Here is a 25,619-nt window from a genome sequence, read left to right on the forward strand (position 1 = left end):
GTCTCTCAAAAAATGAATAAATGTTAAAAATTAAAAAAAAAAACAAAAAACACAAGTAAGTTTCTACAGCTTTAAGCATAGGGTGAGTGGGGACTAGACAAGAGAGGAAAGGCAAGTGAAACTCAAACCAGAAAAATACAATAGGGCCAACTCATGAAATGTCTGCTTTGAGAATGCAAGCAGTTTGAATTTTATTTTGTAGGGAAACATATAAAGGTTCTGAAACAGGCAAACTTGATCGTAGTTGCAGTTTTAAAAGGTACCTCTGGTAGTAGTGGTAAGAACAAGGTCAAAGAGATGGAAATGGTGGGAGGGAGGCAGGCAAGGATGTACCACATTGGAGGTCACTGCCTTGGTCTGATAAGGCTGCCATAACAAAGTACCAAAGACTAGGTAGCTTAAACAACAGAAATTTATTTCTCATATTTCTGGCCAAGAACAAGGTGCTAATTGATTTGGTTCCTAGTAAGAGCTCTCTTCCTGTCTTGCAGTCACCTTCTTGCTATGTCTTCACATGACCTTTTCCCAGTGTGTGCAGAAAGAGAGAGAGAGAGAGAGAGAGAGAGAGAGAGAGAGAGAGGGATCTCGCACTCTCTCCTTTTTTGTGTAAAGCTACAAATCCTAACAAATTAGAACCCCACCCTTATGACCTCATTTAACCTAAATTATCTCCTAAAAGTCCTATCTCCAAATACAATCACATTTAAGGCTTAGGGCTCCAACATGTAAATTTTGAGAGGGGGACACAATTCAGTTCCATACCTGAATTGTAGTAAAGAGTTAAGAGGTGATATATACCTAAGCAGAACCAAAGCAGTGGAGATGAAGAAAGATGTGAGCTAAGAAGGTAAAATAACAAGACCTGGTCACAAGGGAAACATGAAAAGTGAAAGGACTATGAAGTTTCTGACTTACATAACTGGATAAATGGTAATTCCACCCAATAAAACTGGGAAAGCAGGCTATTGACCCATCAGACCTACTCCCAGTGAAGAGTAGAAATGAGATGTCAGGCTGAAAACAGAGGGATTACTCTAGAATCTATCTAATGAACACTCAACAACAAAGTCAGAGATTTGATTTTTGCCATAGTTACTATCTAATCTGTTAGCCTGTTACTGTTTTGTTGATGCTGACAGCAGACAGAGAATTCTGGGTCAGAGACAAAGATCTTTATTAATCATGACATAGCATAACCATGTATATACATTGGTTCCCTGGATCCTAAATTCCTAGGGGGTAACGTTATATGAGCCTGGATGGATGCTGTACCCACAGTAGTTTGACATGACGGTGAGGAATATGAAGCTTGAGGAGCCTACCACTTTATAGAAAGCTGTAAGCAATCCTATCCCTCAAGATCACTTACCACAAACACAACTGTGAGAAATGGCCTATGTAAAAAGTAGGGAGGGCCTTGAATTCTTAGCATACGTAGAAAAACATGTAAGAGCATGAGAAAGTTGTGCCACAACATTCACCGACCTAGTTATTTCCCTCCTGGCTCCAAATGCATTTATGCCCCATAATACTAAGTAAAGTATCCCTTAAAAATGGAACAAACTATTTGAAGACAACCCAAATACTAGAATGGATGCTGTTATCCTCAAGAAAAGTATACCAATTCTAATATTTGAAGGGTCCCAAACAAAACAGTATCTGTACTATTCAAAAACACTGAAGTAAAGCCTTCCCCACTCATGTATGAGAAGCTCAAACTCTTTCAAGTTTCCTATCATCTTCCATTTTTCCCCCAAAATTTAACAGTGAAACTTTCCAAACATATAGAAAAGTTGAAAAATAATACAATAAATACCTTTACACTTAGCACTTTCACTGAACAACTGTTAACAACATTTTGGCATATATGCTTTTTATTTCTGTAGGCTTTTCTCCTTTCTTAAGAAACATTTAAAAATAGTATGCTTTGTCCGATGTGTCCTTGTGATGTCATTTACTTTTTTCTCTATTTCCTATATCTCATGAAAATGGGAAGATACATCTAAAGGTCTGATTAGAGTCAGATTTAAAATATATTACCAGAATATTCAGTTAATACTCTGTACTTCAAATTGCATCACATCAAAAAAAAAAAAAAACCCTCAGTGTCAAGTTATTCTATTACTAGTAATACTGTTTACTTAAGTAAAGTGCCCATAGTTAGATCTTTTTTAAGGTATGTATTTTTCCCTTAACAATTGCAAGAAATCTCTGAGGAGATACTTTGGTACTATGCAAATATTCTATGCAAATATACTATGCAAACAGTCCCTCATATCCTTTAACCTGATGAGATAAGCATCCACTGATGATTATTATCTGAATTCATTAGTTTGTGGAGGGGTTGTACATTAGTTTTCTGTTATTAATGGAACAAAATTACCACAAACTTAACAGCTTTAAATAACACAGTTTAGCATCTCACGACCTGTAGATCACAAGTCTGCATTGGTTCTACAGGTTTCTCTGCTCCAGGTTTCACAAGGCCAAAATCAAGGCATCAGCCTACAGGTTCTTATCAGGGGATTCTGGAAGGAATTTGCTTCCCAGTTCCTTCAGGCTGTTGGCAAAATCTAGTCCAGTGAGGAGGTTGCAGACCTAAGATCAACATTTCCTTGAGGGCTATTAGCACAGGAACACCCTTAGCTCCCAAAGGCTTCCCTCTGGTCCCTGCACCTCAGGGCAACAATGGCATGTTGAATCCTCCTCATGTTTGGATCCTCTGGCTTTCCTTCTGCTACATCTCTCTTAATTCCTCTTCTGCCAAATCTCTGCCACCGACTCTTTCTGCCTTTCTGTCAGTTTTCAAAACTCTTGTAACTGCACTGGGTCCACCCAGATAATCCAGAATAATCTATTTTAAACTCAGCTGAAGAGTAATCTTAATTACATCTACAAAGTCCCTTCACAGTAGTACCTAGATTAGTGTTTGAGGAAATAGAAAAATGGGACTTTTCTAAAACGATTTTTAGAATTATGCTATCATAGGTGGCAAAACTGACTTTCTAATTCTATCATATTTACTATTTTTACTAGCCAGTACCCTTTGATAGAGAAGAATATTCCTTCTTTACTAGCAAATGAACTATATAGTTTCTTATAAGAAGATTAGCTGCTCAATTCTTTTCTTTTGATTACCAATTTTTACATAATTTTCATCTGATTATGGTAAATTAACTAGATTTTTTTTTAAATATTAAGACATGGTGATTTTTTATTAAGTGTTTTATAATCATTAGAATGCTTATTCTGTTTTATCCTCAAATTGACCCAATTTTGGCCAAAAGAAGCCCTTTCAGATCGGCTATTCTGTCCTTTTCACATACTTCCACTAGAGTAAGTGTATCCTGTCTGGTAAAACATCATGTGATAGGCTCATCTTCTATATTTCCAGTCCCTGATCTGGAATCAGACTTTTCTTCAATGACCCCTGGCTCCTAGTAAAATGCATTTACTAGGCAATGCATTTAGACACCAAAATGTTACCACTAAGGGCACTCAATGGTAAGAGGGAGCCACTATCTCCAGGCCTCCAGGCCTTTTTAGTGAGTAGAGCCAGGAATATACATTTTGAAAACATAGTAAGTGTGTAGTGATATTCCAAAATTAAAATTTTTCTCTACATGGGTTTTCCTAACTTCTTTGTTACATTTTGGATCTCTTTTCTCTAATCCTGAAAATCATAGCTCACAATTACATTTACGTATTTACTTATTTGCTTTAAAAACCACATTCATAAAATGGCATCAAAATTATTATACCAGTATCACTATTAACAATAAAACCAATGAGTTAATTTTAACATTTCACTGGCCATTCTCAACCATAGGACAAATCCAACAAAGGAAGTACCAAGTACTGTATCCAAAAGTCCTCAGAAGTAATTCTTTATTTCCTCTTTGGTTATGTTACTAACTACATATACACTTTATCCTGTTTTAATTTTTGTGGTATGTTTTTTTCCTTAACGTATTAAAATGCCAATGGTTCAAAAATCAAAACTATACAAAAAGGTATTAGAGATTTCTCAATGCCATCCCTTCATCTCATTCCTCCAAATTCCCCATAAATATTAATTTCAAGATTATTTTCCAGGTTTTTTTTCAGAAAAATAAAAAAAAAAAACAAATATATGCATTTTCCCCTAATTTTTCACACAAAAGGGAAAATACATCTGTAATTGTGTACAACACTGGCAATTTCTCATCTAAAGGGATTATACTACTTTATTCTATATTCCCATGAGAAACATATAAAAAGGTCCTTTCTTACCACAGCCTGAGTATGCCATCAAGCTTATAGATTTTTGTAAACCTGACAGGTGAGAAATGTTACTTTGACACAGTCTTCATTAACACATCTCTTGCTCTGAGTGAAGTTAAATGTCTTTTCATATGTTTAAGGATAGTTGCATTATTTTCCCTGAACTGCTTGTTCCTGCATATTGCCCACTGGTGAGGATTTTTGTGGGGTTTATTTTGTTTTGTTTTGTCTGGGCCTTTTCAAGTCTTAGAAAAATATAGTATTCTTTGACAATTTCCTTGCTATCTAATATTACAAGATATTCCAGGCTCATATCAATTGTTTCTGGCCACACACTGAAACATTTCTCCAAAGAATTTGTATTGCTTTAATGAGAAACAGTATTTCAAAACAACAATCATTGATACTGGGTTGGTATTTCAAAAATACAATCAATGCTATTGGGTTCATGGGATTAATTTAATTTTTTTTTTTGCGTTTAGACCTCTGATCCATTTGGAGTTCATTTTGGTGCACATTGTGATGAATGGTCAAATTTTATATTCTTACAAATGATTATCTATCAGTTACTTAAAGTTCCTTTTCCCCCAGTGATTTACAACTACACTATAATATAAACTATATTTCCATGTGTATTTGAAAACTTTTAATGTATTTATGGACTTCGTATTCTGTTCAATTGGTCTCTAAGTTTGTTCATATGTCAATACTACATTGTTTTAAAGAGGCTTACAGTTTTTCTCAAGTGGGTTTTCTTATTATTTCAGTGACTACTTCTTCAATTCTAAGATGTCCAATTACTAACACCAACCTAGATACAGTATTCCACTTATAGAATTAGATGCTAAAGACAGATGGAAATCAAAAGAGACTGCTGACCAACCCTGGTTCTTCATTTCTACCAGAGAAAGTTAAATTTGATGTCAGCAATAAGTAGACTAAGAGAGAGGAAGGGGAAAGAAAAATTAGAAATTAAACCATTATAATATTAATAATAAAGTTAAATTAGAAATGTTAAACAGCACAGTTCTATTTCTGATTCCATGCTCCTAGCATTTGCATGGCAAGTTTGGAATATAAAATGATATCATATGTATGCATCCTACTTGTTCATCACAACAGTATGAATAATTTTATTTGCACATTATAGTGGTGTATCAAAAATATTCTTTTTCTAAAGTCATACAGATAGTACTGAGCCAAAATTAGGACCCATATTTCTGGATGGCTAGCCATTTCTTTCTGTCACAACATAAGATCTGTGAATTTCACATTATATTAAGGTATTAATTATACACACATAATCATATTATATTTAAAGATTTTAATATTAAAATGTTAATTTGTATTATTGTTCCTTAAGTTGTTCCTATTCCAAATACCTAAATATGGCAATTGAAAAAAAAGCCTTAAGAGAAGGAGATGGTGGCTGAGTAGGACAACCCTAGGCTCAACCTCATCCCAGGAATACAACTTGCTAACTATCAAACATCCTAAATACACCAGAAATCAACCTGAAAACTGACAAAACAAACTTAACAACCCCATAACCAGTGGCTTGGAAAACTAGATGGGTTGAATTTGATGAGTTGTTGAAATCAGCAGGGCTTAAAACCTGGAGTTTTAAAGGTCAGTGGGCTTGGCTAGGATAGAGCCTGGAGGGAACTGCAGTGCCTGGAGACAAGGCAAGCAAACAACCTGGGGGAATAAAGCCTGGAAATAGCAATTGGAAGAGTGTCTAGGGCACATAATGCAGAGATTCTTTGCTCTTCTCTGAGCATGTCCCTGGGAGGCAGCATTCACAGAGACATGGCTCCTGGAACAAAGGAGCTGGCCAGTGCCATTTCTCTCCCTTAGCCCTTACCATAAATACAGAGTCACCTGTGGGAAGCAGCACAGCATGGACACTGGCTACCTAACTTACTTACATGAAGTCTCATCCACCAGGAGTTTGTGGAACTGCCTTTCTCAGTCACGCTTGCCTGAGTCCCAGTGTGGTGCACCCCACCCCAGAAGACCAGCAAAAATCCCTGCCTACACGATGTCTCCAGACCAGAAGGCTCTACAGGGCCTCAGTTCCAGTGGAGGTGATGACAGGTCTCATTTCACAAGCAGACCAGAGCACACCCAGTTAAAACTCGCCACATTCAGGCCAAGAAATAACCACTACCAAAAGCAGGCAAGAAGAACCACTGCAGATGACCAGCCTGAAGGACAGAGCAGCCAGAAAACAACAGAAGAGCACACAAAGCACACACTCCCCAAAGTGCTAGGCCCTAGACACTACTGACCCCTTCTTTATAAGGTCATTACTTTCAGTAATAGGAGATATAACTGGCTTTTATAACACAGAGAAGCAGGCAAAGACTTACACAAAATGAGAAGACAGAGGAATTTATCCCAAATAAAAGAACAAGATATAGTCAAGGCCAGAGATCTAAATGAAAAAGATATATGTAACATGCCTGAAGGAGAATTTAAAGAAACAATCACATGGATACTAACTTGACTTAAGGAAAGAATGGAAGACATCAGTGAGACCCTTACTACAGAGATAAAAGACTTAAAAAAGAATCAGAGATGAAGAGTGCAATAAATGAGATTAAAAACACACTTGATGTGGGCGCCTGGGTGGCTCAGTCAGTTAAGCAGCCAACTCTTGATTTCAGCTCAGGCCATGATCTCACAGTACCTCAGATCAAGGCCCATGCTCTCAGTGCAGAGCCTGCTTGGGATTCTCTCTCCCCCTCTCTGCCCCTCCCTTACACATGCTCTCTTGCTCTTGCTTCCCCATAAACATAGGGAAGAAAATCACACTTGATGCGATACATAACAGGCTAGAAGAAGCAGAGAAAAAATTAATGACATAGAAAATAAAGTAATGGAAAGCAATGAAGCTGAACAAAAGAGAAAGAAATACACAAAATGATAAGACTTAGGGAACTCAGTGACTACATCAAATATAATTATATTCATATTACAGGAGTACCAGGAGAAGAGAGAGAAAGGGGTGGCAGAAAATGTATTTGAAGAAATAATACGTGAAAACTTCCTAATCTGAGGAAGGAAACAGACACCCACATCCAGAAGCACAGAGTACTCGCATCAAATCAACAAAAGGAGGCCAACATCAAGACGTATTGTAATTAAATTGGCAAAGTGTAGTGATAAAAAAATTTTAAAAGAAGCAAGACAAAAGAAGTCATTAATTTACAAGGGGAAACTCACAAGGCTAGCAGATTTTTCAACAGGAACTTGGCAAGTCAGAAGGGAGTGGCAAGATATATTCAAAGTACTGAATGGGAAAAAATGTGCAGCCAAGAATATTCTATCCAGCAAGGCTATCATTCAGGACAGAAGGAGAGATGAAGAGTTTTCCAGACAAACAAAAGCTAAAGGAGTTTATGACCACTAAACCAGCCCTATAAGAAATGCTAAAGGTGACTCTTTGAGTGGAAAGGAGAGAGCAAAAGTGATAATATAAAGACAGGAAACACAAAAGCAGTAAAAATGAATATTCCTGAAAAAATAAGTCAAGGAACCCCCAAGATAAAAGGATATAAAATATAATAACATATACCTAAATTGTGGGGAGGAGAGGAGAAAAGAATGGGTTCAAACTTAAATATCCATCAACTTAATACAGATTGCTATATACAGAAGAGGCTAATGGTAACTACACATCAAAAGTCCCAAATAAACATGCAAAGAATAAAGAGAAAGAAATCCAAATATAGACTAAAGAAAATCAGCAAAACATGGAAATACAAGAAAGGATCAGAGAAAATCTCCAGAAACAACCACAAAACAAGCAATAAAATGGCAATAAATACATATCTGTCAATAATTACATTGAAGATATATCGACTAAAAGCTCTAATCAAAAGACACAGGGTGTCAGAATATTAAAAAAAAAAAAAAAAGACACATCTATATGCTGCCTGCAAAAGACCAGTTTTAGACCTAAAGACACCTGCAGATTCAAAGTGAGGCAATGGAAACATTTACCATGCAAATGGATATCAAAAGAAAGCTGGAGTAGTAACACTTACACTGGACAAACTAGACTTTAAAACAAAGTCAGTAACAAGAGAGAAACAAGGGCAGTGTATAAACATTAAGGAGACAATCCAACAAGAATATATAACAATTGTAAATATTTATGTATGCAACATGAAAGTACCCAAATACATAAAACAATAACAAACATAAAGGAACTAATCAGTATTAGTATAATAATAGTAGGGGATTTTATCACTCTACTTACATCAATGGATAGATCATCTAAACAGAAAATCAACAAGGAAACAATGGCTTTGAATGATAGACTGGACAAGATAGACTTAACAGATATTTTCAGAACATACACATTCTTTTCAAGTACACAAGGAACATTCTCCAGAAAAGATCACATATTAGGCCATAAAACAAGTCTCAACAAATTCAAAAAGATCCAAGTCATTCCATGCTTCTTTTCTGACCACAACACTATGAAACTAGAAATCAAACACGTGAAAAAAATCTAGAAAGAACACAAACACATGGGTTAAATAACATGTTACTAAATAATAAATGGATCAACCAAGAAATAAAAGAAGAAATAAAAAATTACGTGGAGAGAAATGAAAATGAAAACAAATGGTACAAAGTCTCTTTGATGCAGCAAATGCAATTCTAAGAGGGAAGTTTACAGCAATATAGGCCTACCTCAAGAGGTAAGAAAAGTCTCAAACTCCCCTAAAGGAGCTAGAAAAAGAACAACAAATGAAGCCTACAGTCAGTAGAAGGAAAAAAAAAATAATAAAGATTAGAGAAGAAATAAATGATATAGAAACTAAAAAAACAAAACAAAAAAATAGAACACATCAATGAAATCAGGAGCTTGTTCTTAAAAAAAAGCCAATAAAATTTTTAAACCTCTAGTGAGATTTAGCAAAAAGAAAAGAAAAAGGACTCAAATAAATAAAATCACAAATGAGAGAGGGTTAATAACAACCAACACCACAAAAATACAAATAATTGTTAAGAGAATATTAGGAAAACCTACATGCAAATAAACTGGACAAGCTAGAAGAAATGGATAAATTCCTAGAAACGTATAAATTACCAAAACTAAAACAGGAAGAAACAGAAAATTTGAACAGACCAATAACTACAAAGAAATTGAATCAGTAATCAAAAAACTCCCACAAACAAAAATGCAGGACCAGATGGCTTCACACGTGAAAAAAATTATGCCCCTAGTTGTTTTCCTGTGATTCTATCCAAAAATAAAGAGCCATGCACCATAAGACTACTTTATCACTGCTATTCTCTAATTAAGCACATTGACAATTTATTAATTCTTAAAGAGGTAATAAAGATAAATATTAAAGGAAATGCAAAGATCCAAATTAGGCAAGAAAATCAAATCTCTCTTTCATTAGAATTTCTGCTGGATTATGAATTCTCCACTTACTAGTAATTCAGCAGTGACATGAAAGAAATAGTTGGGAAAATTTTAAAAACTACATGCTGAGTTTTCATCATTCTACTTACTACTTAACATGATGGCCTTTCCAGTCTTTCTGATTGAGCCTACCAGAAACATTATTCTCAGGCATTCAACTCTAGCATATAGCATATACTAAAGAATTCTATTTTGAAAGTTACACTTTCACACCACTCTCCCACCTCCTTAAACCCAGACAGTATCTTTCTAAATTTAGATAAATTATCCAAACTTATTATAGGCTATATATTTTTATCAAGCTATATATAGATAGTAAAATAAAAAAAAACATATTAGCAAAAGCATTTGTTTGACTATAAAAACGTAACTATGTAAATGTAAGAAGTATTCTTTTGTGTAGTTATGGAACTGCATTCTAAAAACAAACTGACATCTCAGTTTATTTTACTTACACAATAAGTTTAATTTACATAGAAATGACAGAGCATTTCAGGAGCAAGTCTTAAAAACAATTTCTGCTGAATGACTGCTATAATAATCTCCTTAAGAGAGAAATAAACATAAACTAAAACGGCAGTTGCAAAACATACATAGTAGCTTTCCAGTGAAGACAAAACTCAGTATTTAGTAGGAACATACTAAAAAAACACAGAAGGGGTTTTGGTTTAGATTGCTGGCTAAAGTCAGAATCTGTTTCCCTAAAACTTCAATCTTAAGCGTATCAGAAGTTGTTTATTAAGGCAGGCTTCTAGACAAGAAACTCAAATTTACACTATCTTCTGTATTCCACCCTCACATCCATGAAAAGAAAGGTTTTTAAATGCTTCTATATTCGGGATGTGGTGAGATACTTTCTACAGGTTCTCATTTAATCGAACTAGAGATCTTACTGGTAACAATAAATACTAAATTATTTCCAGGATTTAAATGCAAAGGTTTATTTCTGTCCTAGGAATTTTAGACAATTATACATGAACTTCTATTTTCTGAATTACAGCAACAGAGATCTAGAGTGTGACTATGAAGGAAAAAATTTTCTGAAAGAAAATGCCACAAACATGGACTACCTTTAATCAAATAATTTTAATCAGCAAAGCAGTAAAATTCTAAAACTTAGAAATTAAATGGTAATTAGCAAATAATGGAAAATATTTTTACAAACAGGAAAATTATCATTAGCATATCATTTTCCTTTACTCTGATATGAAAATATATCTTTATGTTCAAATTCCTAAAATTAAGAAATTTCCTAAAATGCATAGGTCCAGAATTCATACTAGTTTACATGTGTTATCACACTCATTTCCTATTAAACAAATATGAGAACACAGAAAATTTTCCCAAATTGCTTAAAGATATGCATAAAAAAACACTGTGACACAAAGTAAAGTAGCTTGAGAGAAATAAAGCAAACTCATGCCACTAGTTTACTAACATTATTTTCTTTTTTAAAATTCTATTTTATTATTTTTATCTTAATTTTTAACCTTGATAAATGGCATATTCATATTTAAAGTCACCTTAAATCATTCTTGGAAGAAGGCAAGATAGGCAGAAAAAAGAGAATCAGAAAAAAGGAACTGGGAAGAAAAGAAGAGAGAGAGTAGCAGAGGAGATGAGAAAAGGCTCCCCAGAAAAGAAGACATCTGAGCCAAAACCTTAAGGCAGGTGGAGGTACGGGTGTTGTGAACAAGGGAGAGAGGGCATTTCAAAGAGAGAAAACAGTATGAGATAAAAGTACAAGGTATGAACAAAGGATAGTACGGTAGTTAAGTCTAACTGGAAAGCATAGCTCAGAAATAGAAATGAAGAAATATGGACAAAATATAGGTACACCTATGTATTATTAAATCCCACCATAATGAACACTAAACAAATTCACCATAGTGAAAACTGTGTTCTTATTCGTATATAACTAAAACTCATACATCTCAATGCTAAAATATAGGAAATGAAATTCAATTAATAACCAGCCTTCAACAGTGAGATTAGTAATGAAAATAATTATTTCAAACAGGACGTGAGAAGCAAGATGGTATGGAACAAAAGGCTGTAACAACCAGACTTCCTTCTCCAATTCTTGGATCTTTTGTTGCGACAAGTTTTATGCTAGAAAGTTATGTTTACTTTCTATATATATATATATATATATATATATATATATATATATATATATATGGAAGTAAATGGGATTGGTACTTGAAGCTCAGGAGTCCAATGATCTAAATTTGAGTTACACTGCATTACAGAATAAACCTTGTGATTTGGGGTGATCATTTAGGGCCAACTTGATCATCAACACAAATGTGAATACAGGCACAGGAGGTGAAAAATCTAGATAACGTAGAATATTTTCTCTCTATATAGCTATATATAATCATTAAGTTCAAGATACAGTAAAACCTTAGACTGAGAGTAACTTGTTCTGCGAGTGTTCCACAAGATGAGCAAACATTTCTAATAAATTTTAACTTGATAAACGAGTGATGTCTTGCAATACAAGTAGCCTATGACACCAAATGTCATACGATCACAACTGAGCCAATGGTTTTTCTCTGTCTCTGTCTTGCTACATTGTGGGTGATCATCTCATGTGCCTAGATGCTTGGTCTCAGGCTGTGATGTGTGGCAGAAATCAGTGGTTTTTCAGAACTGTGGCACTAGTGTATTTTTTTATCACTTCAAATAACCTATGGACAGCCCTTTGCTTTTCCATACAAGAGTAAGCTTAGGAATGCTTTGTTCTACTCTAGGTCAGGCTGCCTGCAGATATAGACCCTTTCCTCTGCTGCCTTACTGCCAGCTACATTAAATACAGTATGACAAGTTTATTAATACTGTACTGTAGTCAACATCAGTGCAAGCACATACAATGGCCCCCGTTCAGAAAAAGATTCCTTTGAGTCAATAAATAGTAGTGATTCCATTAGTGACAGGGGAAGTCATCCTACACAATGACCCTCCTCTCTTGTCTCCCTCACACCAACCACAAAGGTTTTTAAAGGTAAGGACAGGTTCATTTATTTATTTTTCTTTATATTTTGTATTTTCTTTACTATTTTGTATTACATTACAATATTGTAATCATTCTTTTTTTTAAAAAAATTAATGTTTCTTTATTTTTGAAAGACAGAGAGAGAGCGCGTGAATAGGGGAGGGACAGAGAGAGACAGTCAGACAGACAGACAGAATCTGAAGCAGGCTCTAGCCTCTGAGCTGTCAGCACAGAGCCCCACGTGGGGCTTGAACTCACGAACAGCAAGATCATGACCTGAGCCAAAGTCGGACACTTAACCGACTGAGCCACCCAGGCATCCCTGTAATCATTTTTATATGAATATTTTTGGATTGTGCAATGAATCATCTGAGTTTCCATTATTTCTACCAGGGGAATTCGCTTTGATATACAAGTGCTTTGGATTACAATATGTTTCCAGAATGAATTATGCTCACAAACCAAGGTTTTACTGTATTTTGATTATCATGGAGTAAGGTCCACCAAAAATTAAATCTGTGACCCTCCGTATGTCCAAAAAACAAAAGGTAGCAGATCCTAGGAGAAAGCAATCACTTGCACATGGGATTATCTAATAAGACACAGTTGCTAAATTTTGAAAGAGATGATGTTAGAGGATACAGATTAAGGCTGAAAAAGATGCAGATGCCAAAAAAGGACAAAGTTTATTCAGAGAACAGCACCTGTCCAAGTGAACAAATACACATGGCTTATGGAAAAGAGTAAAATGTAAGCCCCACATACAAATATAACAAAGCAAACATCCCCAGTTCTTCTCTCAGGTCATATATGATGGATATTCTATTATCAACATATTACCAGTATGCAGCATATAATTAATTCAAGTGGAAATGGGCAGACATCTTATGTGCAGCAGAAATTACTCAGGGCATTACATATACTTAAGATATAAATGTTGGAGGGGTGCCTGGGTGGCTCAGTCGGTTAAGCATCTGACTTTGGCTCAGGTCATGATCTCGTGGTTTGAGAGTTCGAGCCCTGCATCAGGCTCTGTGCTGACAGCTCAGAGCCTGGAGCCTGTCTTCGGATTCTGTGTCTCCCTCTCTCTCTGCGCCTCCCCTGCTCATGCTGTCTCTCTTTCTCTCAAAAATAAATAAAACATTCAAAAAATTTTTTTTAAAAAAGATATAAATGCTGGAGAACAATATCAAGAACTTTAAGGGACCTGATATTTTATCCTGTTTGCAAGCTAACAAGTTAGCCTGCTACTGTTTCATGGATACTGCTAAAAGACACTAGACTCCTGTGTCAGCGACAAAAGACTATTACTCAGTGTAGAGAAGGCAGCATGAGCTTATCTTCATCTTCCTCTTGTCCCTCAAATCCCAAAAAGGCAATGTGAACAGGCTAAGGACAGAGGCTGAACACACTGTAGAGCTAAGGAACCTCAACATTTATGAAGCCCAGTCTTGTAAGGGGTTGCTTTGCCATTAGTACAGGAAGGGAGGAGCATTTTCTTGAATAGCAAAAAAAATCTGCTCTCTGCCTTGGAGGAATACACAATCTCTGTCTTCCAAGTTGTTTCCTATACAAAGACCCTCAAAAAGATAGACCACATCAAAAGCTGTCAGTGACTTTGCTCAGACACATGTAGAAATTCAAGAGACACATGGAGAATTGGCTCCCAGGAAACATAAATTTAGTTTCATATATTCTTTATGCTACCATTTAACCAGTTTTGTAAGGAATCAAAACAGGAAACAGAAACATCAACTTATCCTTAGAGAACTAAATTAGTGTATAGTTACCACACTTAACAAATGCGTCCATACACATTTTATTAAAAATACTTAACATGACATAGAATGAGTAAAACCTTTGGCTTTAAAAAACATTCACCTGAATGACAAATGACATTTTCAAGGGTTCCTACCAGTAGTACCATGGGAAGAACCTAAATGGTCACAAGGCCTAATCCTTTATCAAGTCAAAGGTAAGTAGGTAAGATCCAATTTATTAGCCAAACGAGTGTCAATCTTCTTCACAGAGATAAGCACTTTTTTTTACCTTTATTGAGGAATAAATGTGATGATTTGATATATATTATACACAAACACACACATTGTAGAATGATAAAGAAGATTAATATTATTAACACATCCATCACTTTATCATATAATTAACATTGGTAATTTTTTTTTTTTTTTGAAGATAAGCATTTAAAGTAACACTTTTCCACCTGGCACAGCAGAGATTTCAACCTCCTAAAAACATTTAAAACATAAAATTTGGCAGAATTTGTTTTCTGATGTAATGACTCACTACCAAATATTAAGGTCATGGGAAGTATATGTTTACATAAAAACATAAATTTTTAAACTTAGAATATGTTTCAAACATAACCATTAAAATAATCAAACAAAAAATGCAAAACCTTTTTCAAGTCATTTTTTTTTTTTTTAGAAAGACTTCATGAACCGTTTTAGCTTTACAACTTTCATTCTGACTATTCAAAATTGGGGGTGGGGGGAGTTAAAGTTGAATATATCACCATACCTCCCCTAGAGCTTCATATCTTTTCTGGTTCCATCTGTGCAAGTCTTCTCGGTAGTTAAAAACAAATGGTTCCCCAGTTTTTATGTGTCTTAACTGCCCCTCTAGAAGATAAACAAACAGTATTGCTATGACTCAGAGCATATTTATAATAATATGAAAAGTATGACAAATAATGTCTGAACTTTCTCAGAACAGTTTCATTTTTCCATTAGATTTTTTTCTTCAAATATCAACATGATGCAAACATCTAACTACTGTAAGAGAATGGCCCCACGTACTCAATGCTTTGCGTTTTCATCTTCATTACTCTAAAGCAAATTCTGATCTGCATTACTCTAACCTAAATTAACATTTGAGAGCCTATAATGTATAAGGGTCCTTGCTGGCTACAGCTGTGAACATAGTCCCAGTTCCTAAGCTTAAAGGTTACAAAAGCGTAAATATTAAAAAGTTAAGCAACTTTTCAGGAAATTAAACAAGAATGAAGCAAATCAACAATCTAAAACCTGCCACAGGCAACTCATTGTAGACAATAAAGTCTAAAGCAAGTTTGGAAAAATGAAAGATCCCTATAGGTTAGAATAGGTCTAGTGTGATTTTTCAACCAGGCCTTGAAGTATGAGTAAGAAATGAAAATAGGAGAAAGGAAGTGAGCCAACAAAGGTTTGGACTGTCAAGGCAGTCAACACTCAATTCTGAGATTTTACTGATAATACTTTTACTAATACTATCAAAGATATAAGCAGTCTAGTGTCACAGGCAAAGAAAAGCAGGGAGAGGTCTGGGATAGCTTGGGCATTTCTTCCTAGATCCTTTCCTCTCAGTAGTAGCACTCTGGTCCAGAGAGGTCTCTAAGTGAGGTCTCTAAGTGAGGCAAAAAGTTACCTCATACACTGGTGAGCATTTGGGTTATACTTCAGTTTTATGTGCCAGAGAGTGGTACTACTTATGTGATATTCTTCAGAGAAATATACCTCCTATTTCCACAGATATGTTTGCTATATGTTCGTTTACCATAAGTAGTGCCAAATCAGCCATCCTGCTCAAAGCATTCCATAAAGACTCTGTTCATAGCAAACATTAGTCTGTATTCACTAAAAGTTTATAGTATCAGCATGTTTATAAAGAGAAAAGACCAGGACACTTTGTCTTCATTCTGTCCCAGGAATATTCTCCTGGTAATGAGGAGAGAAACATACCACAAGCCAATTACTTTAACCTACTCTCTCCTGCCTCTACCCAGCAATTTAAAGAAAACTGTATAAAATGAACAGAAAGTTCAAATAATAGTGAACAATCCATTTTAACAGAAACAAAAAGTATTGAGCCAAACTGTGTAACACTGGAGAACATGTTGGGAACCAACAGTAGAAGGCTCAAATATTGGGTCTGGACTCTATGCTAAGAGCAGTAAGGCACAAGAAAGAGTTTAGAGCCCAAAGAAGGACATGATCATTCAGAGTGGAACTTAGTATTTGATTTTCAATGAGGGCATGAAGGAGTGGATAAAAACTTGAAAGTTATAGCACTGAAACGAAACCCAGGAAATATACGACCCCAAGTAAAACTACTTCACTATTTTTATGAAATCAATTTCACTACATATAAAAATTAACTCTTTAATATGCAAAATAAGAGCTAATCCTTATTTGTAGAGTTCTCTAATACTCTCAACATGAGATACTGTGTTGGATCACTACAATACTCTTTTTTGGTCAGATGATGCCATATAAATTACAAAATGTATCTGTTTGTCTCTACAGGAAAGGGAAATTCCCATTTAAGATACCAAAGCAGGTAGGGGTGCCAGGGTGGCTCAGTTGGTTAAGCATCCAACTTCAGCTCAGGTCATGATCTCACAGTCCAGTCCATGGGTTCGAGCTCCGTGTCAGTCTCTGTGATGACAGCTCAGAGCCTGTAGCCTGCTTTGTATTCTGTATCTCCCTCTCTCTCTGCCCCTCCCCCACTTATTCTCTCTCTCTCTCTCTCTCTCTCTCTCTCTCTCTCTCAAAGCTCAAAAATAAACATTAAAAAAATAAATAACTTGAAATGGAAAAGAAAGCTACATGTAATGGGTAAATCTGAAAAAAAAAAAAAAAAAGATACCAATGCAGGTAGATTGAGGGCATCTGCTAATCTAAAACTTATGATTTTGACTAAAGTAACCTTAAAGGTACCTGACATATAGTAATGTATAATATTTCTGCAGCTGAAATTTAAAATGTATTTTCTGTGAGACTGCTGTGTGAAAGGGAAATGACTTACCAAGCCAGTAAGTGACTTTAATAGACTACTTAGACCACTTGCACCTACATCACAAAGAAAGGTGTTTTGTTTTTTGTTTTTCATTTTAACTTACTCATTTTTGGATATCATAATTCTCATAAAGTGATAAAGATTCTGATGCTTTAGGAAAAATGGGCCCTGTCAAAATAGCCAACTATTAGCACTAGTGTTAAAGGTAAAAAGAAGGTTAAGAGGCAAAGAATGTGAGCAGTGTTATCCAGAAAAAAATACCTGATCACATTGCAAATATGGCATTTCTCAAAGATTTGGACAATCCTGCCAGTGAGTGTCAAAGATCTGATTTACGACACTTTAGCTTAAGGTCCCCTGAAATCAGTTGTAAAGTTTCACATGTACACCTAAAATATGTGCTATTCTGGGAAACGTATCCATATATTTTATCAGATTTGTTATGGAGTCTAGGACCCAAAAGATGCTATCACTTGCCTAAATGAATTAATAAGTTGAAAGTATTTAGGACACTTCTTGGCATGTATTAAGAGTTCAATAAATATCAGGTATTGTAGAAGGCAATATTCAAACGCAAATGGTTTGCCACAAGGCCAATTATTTTTAGTGATACTAAAGTGTGCTTCCTCATGATACTGCACCAGGGCATAGGGAGTACAGGTGAGTGTAAAAGGGGATAAGACTTTGAGTTCTTCATCAGCAAGGACATTTGAGCTGGGCCTTACACAACTGTAACAACGGGAAAATTGGCTAAGCAGGCATTTTAAACACAAGACGTATTTGAAAACGCACTGTTATCTGAAAGAACAAGGTATCAATTTGATGAAGGTAAAATACAATCTCTTCCCCTATGTTACAAATTGGCTTAGAGTAAAATTTGTATCCAAATTCTTATTTTATCCAACTACTTTAAAATCCTTTATACAAAATTAGAAGCTTCAATCAGGTAATGAAAATTTAATTTCAAAGCTTTCATAAGAATTTTCATCATTATAAAGCTAAAAAAGAAGTCGCCAAAGATACTAAGTTAAAATTTCCCCTTTAGGGGGTTAGCATTGACACCCAGTTTCCTGTATACAAATCCTCACCTCTCTTAAAAGATATTCACCATTAACCTGAATTCAAAAGTGAACTGTATAATACTAAAAATAAGATCCTTAAAAATGACATTCTATCCTTAGAATTCAACCATGTCTGCCTCATACTGTTAGTCACTATTTATGTAAGACAGTGTCCAGGATACTTAAAAAATAAATGGCAAGTGTGTGCAAGGATGCATACATCTTCATGGTATATATACACAAAAGGGCACATGTACATGCAAAAGTGTAGGTATGTACAAAAGTCTGAATGCAATATATGTGGATCCAAGGGTGTGCAAAAGTGTGAAAGGTTGTGTGCATATGTATCTGATAATAAAAGGAAAGATTAAAAGTGTACTGCTTCTGGGGGCGTCTCACTGGCTCAGTTGGTATAGCATGTGACTCTTGATCTCAGGATCATGAGTGCAAGCTCCACTCTGGGTGTGGGCCCAACTTAAAAAATGAAAACAAAGAAAAGTCTATTGTTTTTTTGTTTCTTACTCACTTTAAGAAATATTCAAGGAAGATGAAACATAGACTTTGATGAAAAATGATGTCTGATATCCATAGAGCAAACATAGTTCTATGATTTAGCCACAATACCAATATCCCAACCCATCCCTGTTCTGAGAAAATCTAATAATCATTTCAAAGGAAAAAAGGCAATGTTAGTCTGAGTGATCATTTAGTTCTGTCAATTAAAATATAAAGAAATTAAAAAAAAAACAAAATATTACTACTCATACATATTTTGGCATAAGATATCCTTTACTAAAAAAAGCATGAAAATATCAGAAAAGAGATCAAAGTTTCTAATATCATCTGTTTAAATCCACTTAATTTTCTAGTATACAGAGACCATCATTATATAAGCTGATACCTATAACTGATAATGCAAAGGGATATCTACTATGACATAACAAATCACCAATGTAGTGGGTATGGAGCAACTAACAGAAAGCTACACCTCAAATGCTACCTAGCTTGTAACAACAATGCCCTTCAGGTACAACAGCATGTTATCAATTCAGTGAATCACAATTCTTTGTTCCAGAAACATCCCTGTAACTTATGGTATGTTCTCCCAAATCCCAAGTGCAAAGTTTACCTTATTCATAACTTAATTAATAAATTTTAAAATAAGGATGTTGCCTGAAAAAAATCATGGAAAATTGAGTATTATGCTTTAAAATATGGTCAAAGATAATAATTGCTAGTCATTTCATTTTAAAAATGTGGAAAAGTAGCATCTTTCTATATAATTTAATTCGGAATTACAACCGATGCCAGCAAGTTAAATGCTCAAGGCTGAAATGCATAAGTCAAATCAAATTCATGTCCATTGGTTTAAGTGATGTGACAATTAGGGGAAATTACAATTTGGTTCTTTTGCTTGAGTGAAGAATTTCACCATGAAGGGAAAAGTCATGATTTCTTAAATACATAAAACACTAACGGGCAAATAAAAGTAGCAAATAACATCTGTCCTATGATTCTATTAGCATGATACATAAATCTTGTATGTAGCATACAACCACTTACTTTCATTAAAAGCATATTCAAATCCTTCCAGGGTATCCGGAAAATCAAGAGGTGGTTCATCTTTTTTCATTAGTTCATCCAAATCAATCCTAGATAATAAATCTAGAAAAGAATATAAAATGTACTTATATTTTCATAGTTAATTACAAAGATTTCATTTTAAATGGTTTTACGTATTCTTTTGTTCTATTAGCTTACTTTTTATGTATTGCCTTACTGATAATGCTTTTAAAGTTTCTAAGTTCTTAAAGTGCTATATCATGACAATTTCAAAAGCACTTTCAAAATCATAATTGCCATAACAATCACAATTTTAGATCCTATGTACCCCTATTGTAAATTATGAACTTCTTCCCCTCAAAATATTCAGGTATTAATTTGTACCTTTTTAACCTCCATCTATATAGTTTAAAAGTTTCAGGTATTAAGATGATTTTTAAATGGTCACTAAATCTTACATATAGATGACACTACTATTTATGAAAAAAGAAACTTATAAATTTAAATAGGGGTAACATAGCACATTATTAAATTTTATATGAAAAATTATAATATTAAAATAAAACATGTAAATGGAGAAAGTTTGATTATCAGAAAGAAGTTTTTATTCTTTACACTATCTGATTTCCATACAATAAAAAAATGGTCAACAAAGTTTTTTAAATAAACATTTTATCTTGAAATCATTTTAGATTTACAAAAAAGTTGAAAGATAGTACAGATATTGTCTATATACCCTTTGCCCAGTTTCCCCTATTGTTAACATCCTATATCACCAGGGTACATTTGTGAAAATGAAGAAACCAACGTCTGCACATTCTTATTAACTAAGCCCAGATATTATTCATCAGTTTTTTCATTAATGTCCTTCTTCTATTCCAGAACTCCATGTAGGATACCACACTGCATAAACTTGTCACGTCTCCCTAGCATCCTCTGGTCTGAAACAGATTTCTGTCTTTACTTCTTTTCCATGATCTTGATGGTTTTGAGGAATACTGGTCAGGTATTTTGCAGAATGACCCTCAATTTGGGTATGTTTGATTTTTACTTGTTGTGATTAGACTAGGGTTACAGGTTTTTGGAAAGAAAACCACTTTTGGAAAGAGTGAACTGACCCTCTTTTCACACATATCAAGAGGAAAATGATATCCATGGAATATCACAGGAGATGTTAATTTACATCGGTTGGCTAAGGCATTGTGTGACAGTTTCTCAACTATGACGTTACTATTTTTCCTTTTCCAAAATCTATTCATTGGAAGCGAGTAAGTCTAGCCCACAATCAAGGAGGAAAAGGTGGAATTATGTTCTATCTTATGGAGCAGAGAACATCTACATATATTTGTAATTCTCTTATATGAAATTTTTGTCTCTCTTCCTCCATTTACACATTTATTCAATCTTATTTATATCAGTATGGATTCATGGATATTTATTATATGCTGTGGGTTACAATCAATATGTCATTTACTTTGTTGCTCAAATTGTTCCAGCATTGGCCATGACCGTAAGCTTTCAGGTGGTTCCTATAACTCTTTGACATGCTCTTATCTTTTTTTTTTTTTTTTAAATATTTCCTTACTTTGTGTTACCACAAGATGCTTGCTCTAGCAATCCCTACCGAAATAACACCAGCATTCTTCACAGAGCTAGAACAAACAATCCTAAAATTTGTACAGGTCCAGAAAAGACTCTGAAGAGCCAAAGCAATCCTGAAAAAGAAAACCAAAGATGCCTCCACAGTTGCAGGCATCACAATTCCGGACTTCAAGCTGTATTACAAAGCTGTAATCATCAAGACAGTATGGTACTGACACAAAAACAGACACTCAAATCAAAGGAACAGAATAGAGAACCCAGAAACGGACCCACAAATGTATGGCTAATTAATCTTTGACAAAGCAGGGAAGAATATCCAATGGAATAAAGACAGACTCTTCAGCAAATGGTGTTAGGAAAACTGGACGACATGCAGAAGAATGAACCTGGACCACTTTTTTATATTACATACAAATATAAACTCAAAATGCATGAAAGACCTAAATGTAAGAGAGGAAGCCATCAAAATCCTAAAGGAGAAAACAGGCAAAAACCTCTTTGACCTTGGTCGCAGTAACTTCTTACTCAACGCATCTCTGGAGGCAAAGGAAACAAAGCAAAAATGAACTACTGTGACCTCATCAAGATAAAAAGTTTCAGCACAGGGAAGGAAACAGCAAAACTAAAAGGCAACTAACTGACAGAATGGGAGAAGATATTTGCAAATGACATATCAGCTACAGGGTTGGTATCCAAAATCTATAAACAACTTCTCAAACTCAACACCCAAAAAGCAAATAATCCACTGAAAGAATGGGCAAAAGACATGAATAGATACTTTCCAAAGAAGACACCAAGGTGGCTAACAGACACATGAAAAAATGCTCAACATCATTTGTAATCAGGGAAATACAAATCAAAACCACCATGAGATACCACCTCTCACGCTTGTCAGAATGGCTAACATTACCAACTCAGGCAACAACAGATGTTGATGGGGATGCAGAGAAAAAGGAGCCCTTTTGCAATGCTGGTAGAAATGCAAACTGGTGCAACCACTCTGGAAAACAGCCTGCAGGTTCCTCAAAAAATCAAAAATAGAACTACTCTATGACCCAGCAATTGCACTACTAGGTATGTATCCAAAGGATACAGGAGTGCTGTTTCAAAGGGCATATGCACCCCAATGTTTATAGCAGCACTATCGACAATAGCCAAAGTATGAAAGGAGCCCAAATGTCCATTGACTGATGAATGGATAAAGAAGATGTGGTATATATATTCAATGGAATATTATTTGGCAATCAAAAAGAATGAAATCTTGCCATTTGCAACAATGTGGACGGTACTAGAGTGTATTATGCTAAGCGAAATAAGTCAGAGAAAGACAAATATCATATGATTTCACTCATATGTGTAATTTAAGATACAAAACAGATGAATATAAGGGAAGGGAAGCAAAAATAATATAAAAATAGAGAGGGAGACAAACCATAAGAGACTCTTAACTACATAGAACAAACTGAGGGTTACTGTATGGGTGTTGGGTGGGTGGATGGGCTAAATGGGCAATGGACATTAAGGAGGACACTTGCTGGGATGAACAGTGGGTGTTATATGTAGGCAATGAATCACTAAATTCTATTCCTGAAAGAAAGAAAAGAAAAAAAAAAAAAAAGATATTTGCTCTAGGCTTAACTTTTCCCTGTCCCAGCTCTAGAATCAGTCTGTCAACAAATATTTAATGGTATCTTTTAGGCTTTTAATATGGGATGAGGCAAAAATTCTCACTATTTGTCATCACAGAGTCCTATCAAAGCTCAGAAAAACAAAAAGATAAACTTCGAATTTATTCAGTTCTGAAAAGATTTTTTTAAGAAAGTTTAGGTTTTGAGATTATTCATTCTAACTCAAGTTCCTGAAGAGAAAACAGCTCCTAGGATATATAATAAAGCAAATCAGTCCCTTTTCCTCTCTTACAGAAATATAACAAATCCAACTGTATGAAACATGAAAATATGCCAAAGAAAAAAGTAGTTTGTCTGCCTCCAGTCTCTAGTCTGTCTCGTAGGACATACAGATAAGCCCTCAAAAAAATCATTTTTTAGTACTCTTCAAACTGCTATACCAAATAAACTTCAACTCATATAAAAATATACCATTTTCAACATTTAAAAATAATAAAATGTTTGGAAATGTCACATAATATGTATATTGGGCTAAAAAAGGGATACATGCTGACAAATTTCTGATTCATTCATAAAGTTCTGAACACCATGTAATTATTTGCAAAACAGAGTAAAATAGAAGACTTAATACCCAAAATTGGGTTGGAGTGGTTAGAAAATGCTTCTCTCTCTCCAGTGAGTTGAAGTTCTGAGACAAAACTGACTCCTTCACTTCAGTCATCTTCTACAGTTCAAAACTTAGAAACCTTTTAATCAGACACACAGCGATGATCCAATACATAAGCAGATAGTTATATCATGTCTAATAACCATTTTCTCTACCAGCTCAGATCATAAAATGCCACCTAACATCTATGTACCAATTTAAAGTTGTCACGTACTTTACCTCACTTGATCGTCACAACCCTATAAAATAGTAGCATGTATTACCACCTTCACTATCTGTCAGACAAGAAAATGAACTCAGAGAGGTAAAATGGCTTGTCCAAAATTATACCCTAAGAGTATAGGGGGATTAATAGAATAAATGTATTTTCCAATACGTAACACAATGCTCTTTCAAAATCACCACACTTACTCTATGTTCGATGCAACCCTAAAATATTGTGCCCCCTCTCTTCATTACCTTATAAAAAAGGAAGTTATAAATACAGAAATATGCTTTTACTTTGCCCAGAATGTTCCTGTGAATGACAAAATGTACTGAATAAATAGGAAATCCACACACTTCTCCTATGTTAACTAGGAAATCAGATATAGATTTTTTTTTTAATTTCATTAGCACTGAGAGACATGTAGAAAGAAAACATCAGGAATTATGTTTTCTATTTTTTAAAATGAAAGCAACACTGTCAAGCTGTTTATACAGAGACTGGGTTCCAAAGGCAGTGGATTAGGCAGAAATCAAGTATAAAAAACATTTCCATTAAGAATCCCTTCAATCACCTCTAAAATACAGTACAACTGATCCATATAACTTAAATATGCATCAGATGTAACACAAGTGTTTCTTCTAAAACATGCCTCAGGTGATTAAAGTGATTCAGCAACTAGAATTCTAAACTTCAACTAAGCATATGAAGTAACTGGATAAAAATACCACTTGATATCCAGAAGAATTGAAAACAGAGACACAGATATTTGTACACCCATCTCATAGTAGCAGTATTCACTGCCAAGAAACAACCCAACTGTCCAAAGACAGAGGAATGGTGTGATGGTTAATTTTATGTGTCAACTTGACTGAGCCATACCATGCCCAGATATTTGGTTAAATGTTACTCAGAGTGTGTCTGTGAAGGTGTTTCTGGATGAGATTAACATTTGAGTTTGGGTGAATATGTATATGATACTTTCAAACACTTTCGGAAAATTAATGAACATAATGAGATTGGCTGGTTGCTGCTAAAGTCACTGAACAAAGTGGTGGAAAAAAAAGGATACATTCAGGGATTTGAATTCTCAGCTCAAGTGTAGCATAAATAACCTGTAATTTTCTAAGCATGTCCTGAAGGTGACCCTTATCTCTTGTAGCCAAAGGGCTGAGATTGTTAAAAATCAAACACAAAACCTCATCCTGCAACTAGCTGAAATACAGTCCAAGCAGAACTACCAGCCTCACAGGTGTCCATTGTTAAAGTGAGGACACATACTGGGAAAGAATGGGATTGTGTAAATTGGAATGGTGACATGTGGGAAAACCCTGAAGAAGCTGGAGACAATAAGCCTCTAAATTGTGATAATTCTTTGCCAGTGGAAAA

At 34.9% G+C, this 25,619-nt stretch overlaps 1 protein-coding gene across 12 annotated transcripts in view; it reads right to left on the minus strand.

The window, feature by feature from the left end:
- Positions 1 to 25,619, minus strand: part of FAM172A (family with sequence similarity 172 member A) — a 427,753-nt gene that overhangs the window by 358,960 nt on the left and 43,174 nt on the right. For 10 of the 12 annotated variants that reach the window (XM_023258436.2, XM_023258451.2, XM_045040239.1 and 7 more), the window contains 2 exons: positions 20,129 to 20,230; positions 15,249 to 15,349 (listed from right to left, as the gene is read on the minus strand). In XM_023258436.2, coding sequence (XP_023114204.1) covers positions 15,249 to 15,349; positions 20,129 to 20,230 — 203 coding nt within the window. The remainder of the gene's footprint in view (positions 1 to 15,248; positions 15,350 to 20,128; positions 20,231 to 25,619) is intronic. The other 2 variants (XM_023258464.2, XM_023258460.2) reach the window with 1 other exon arrangement.

Source organism: Felis catus, chromosome A1 (genome assembly GCF_018350175.1).
Source record: "Felis catus isolate Fca126 chromosome A1, F.catus_Fca126_mat1.0, whole genome shotgun sequence".
Taxonomy (NCBI): Eukaryota; Metazoa; Chordata; class Mammalia; order Carnivora; family Felidae; genus Felis; species Felis catus.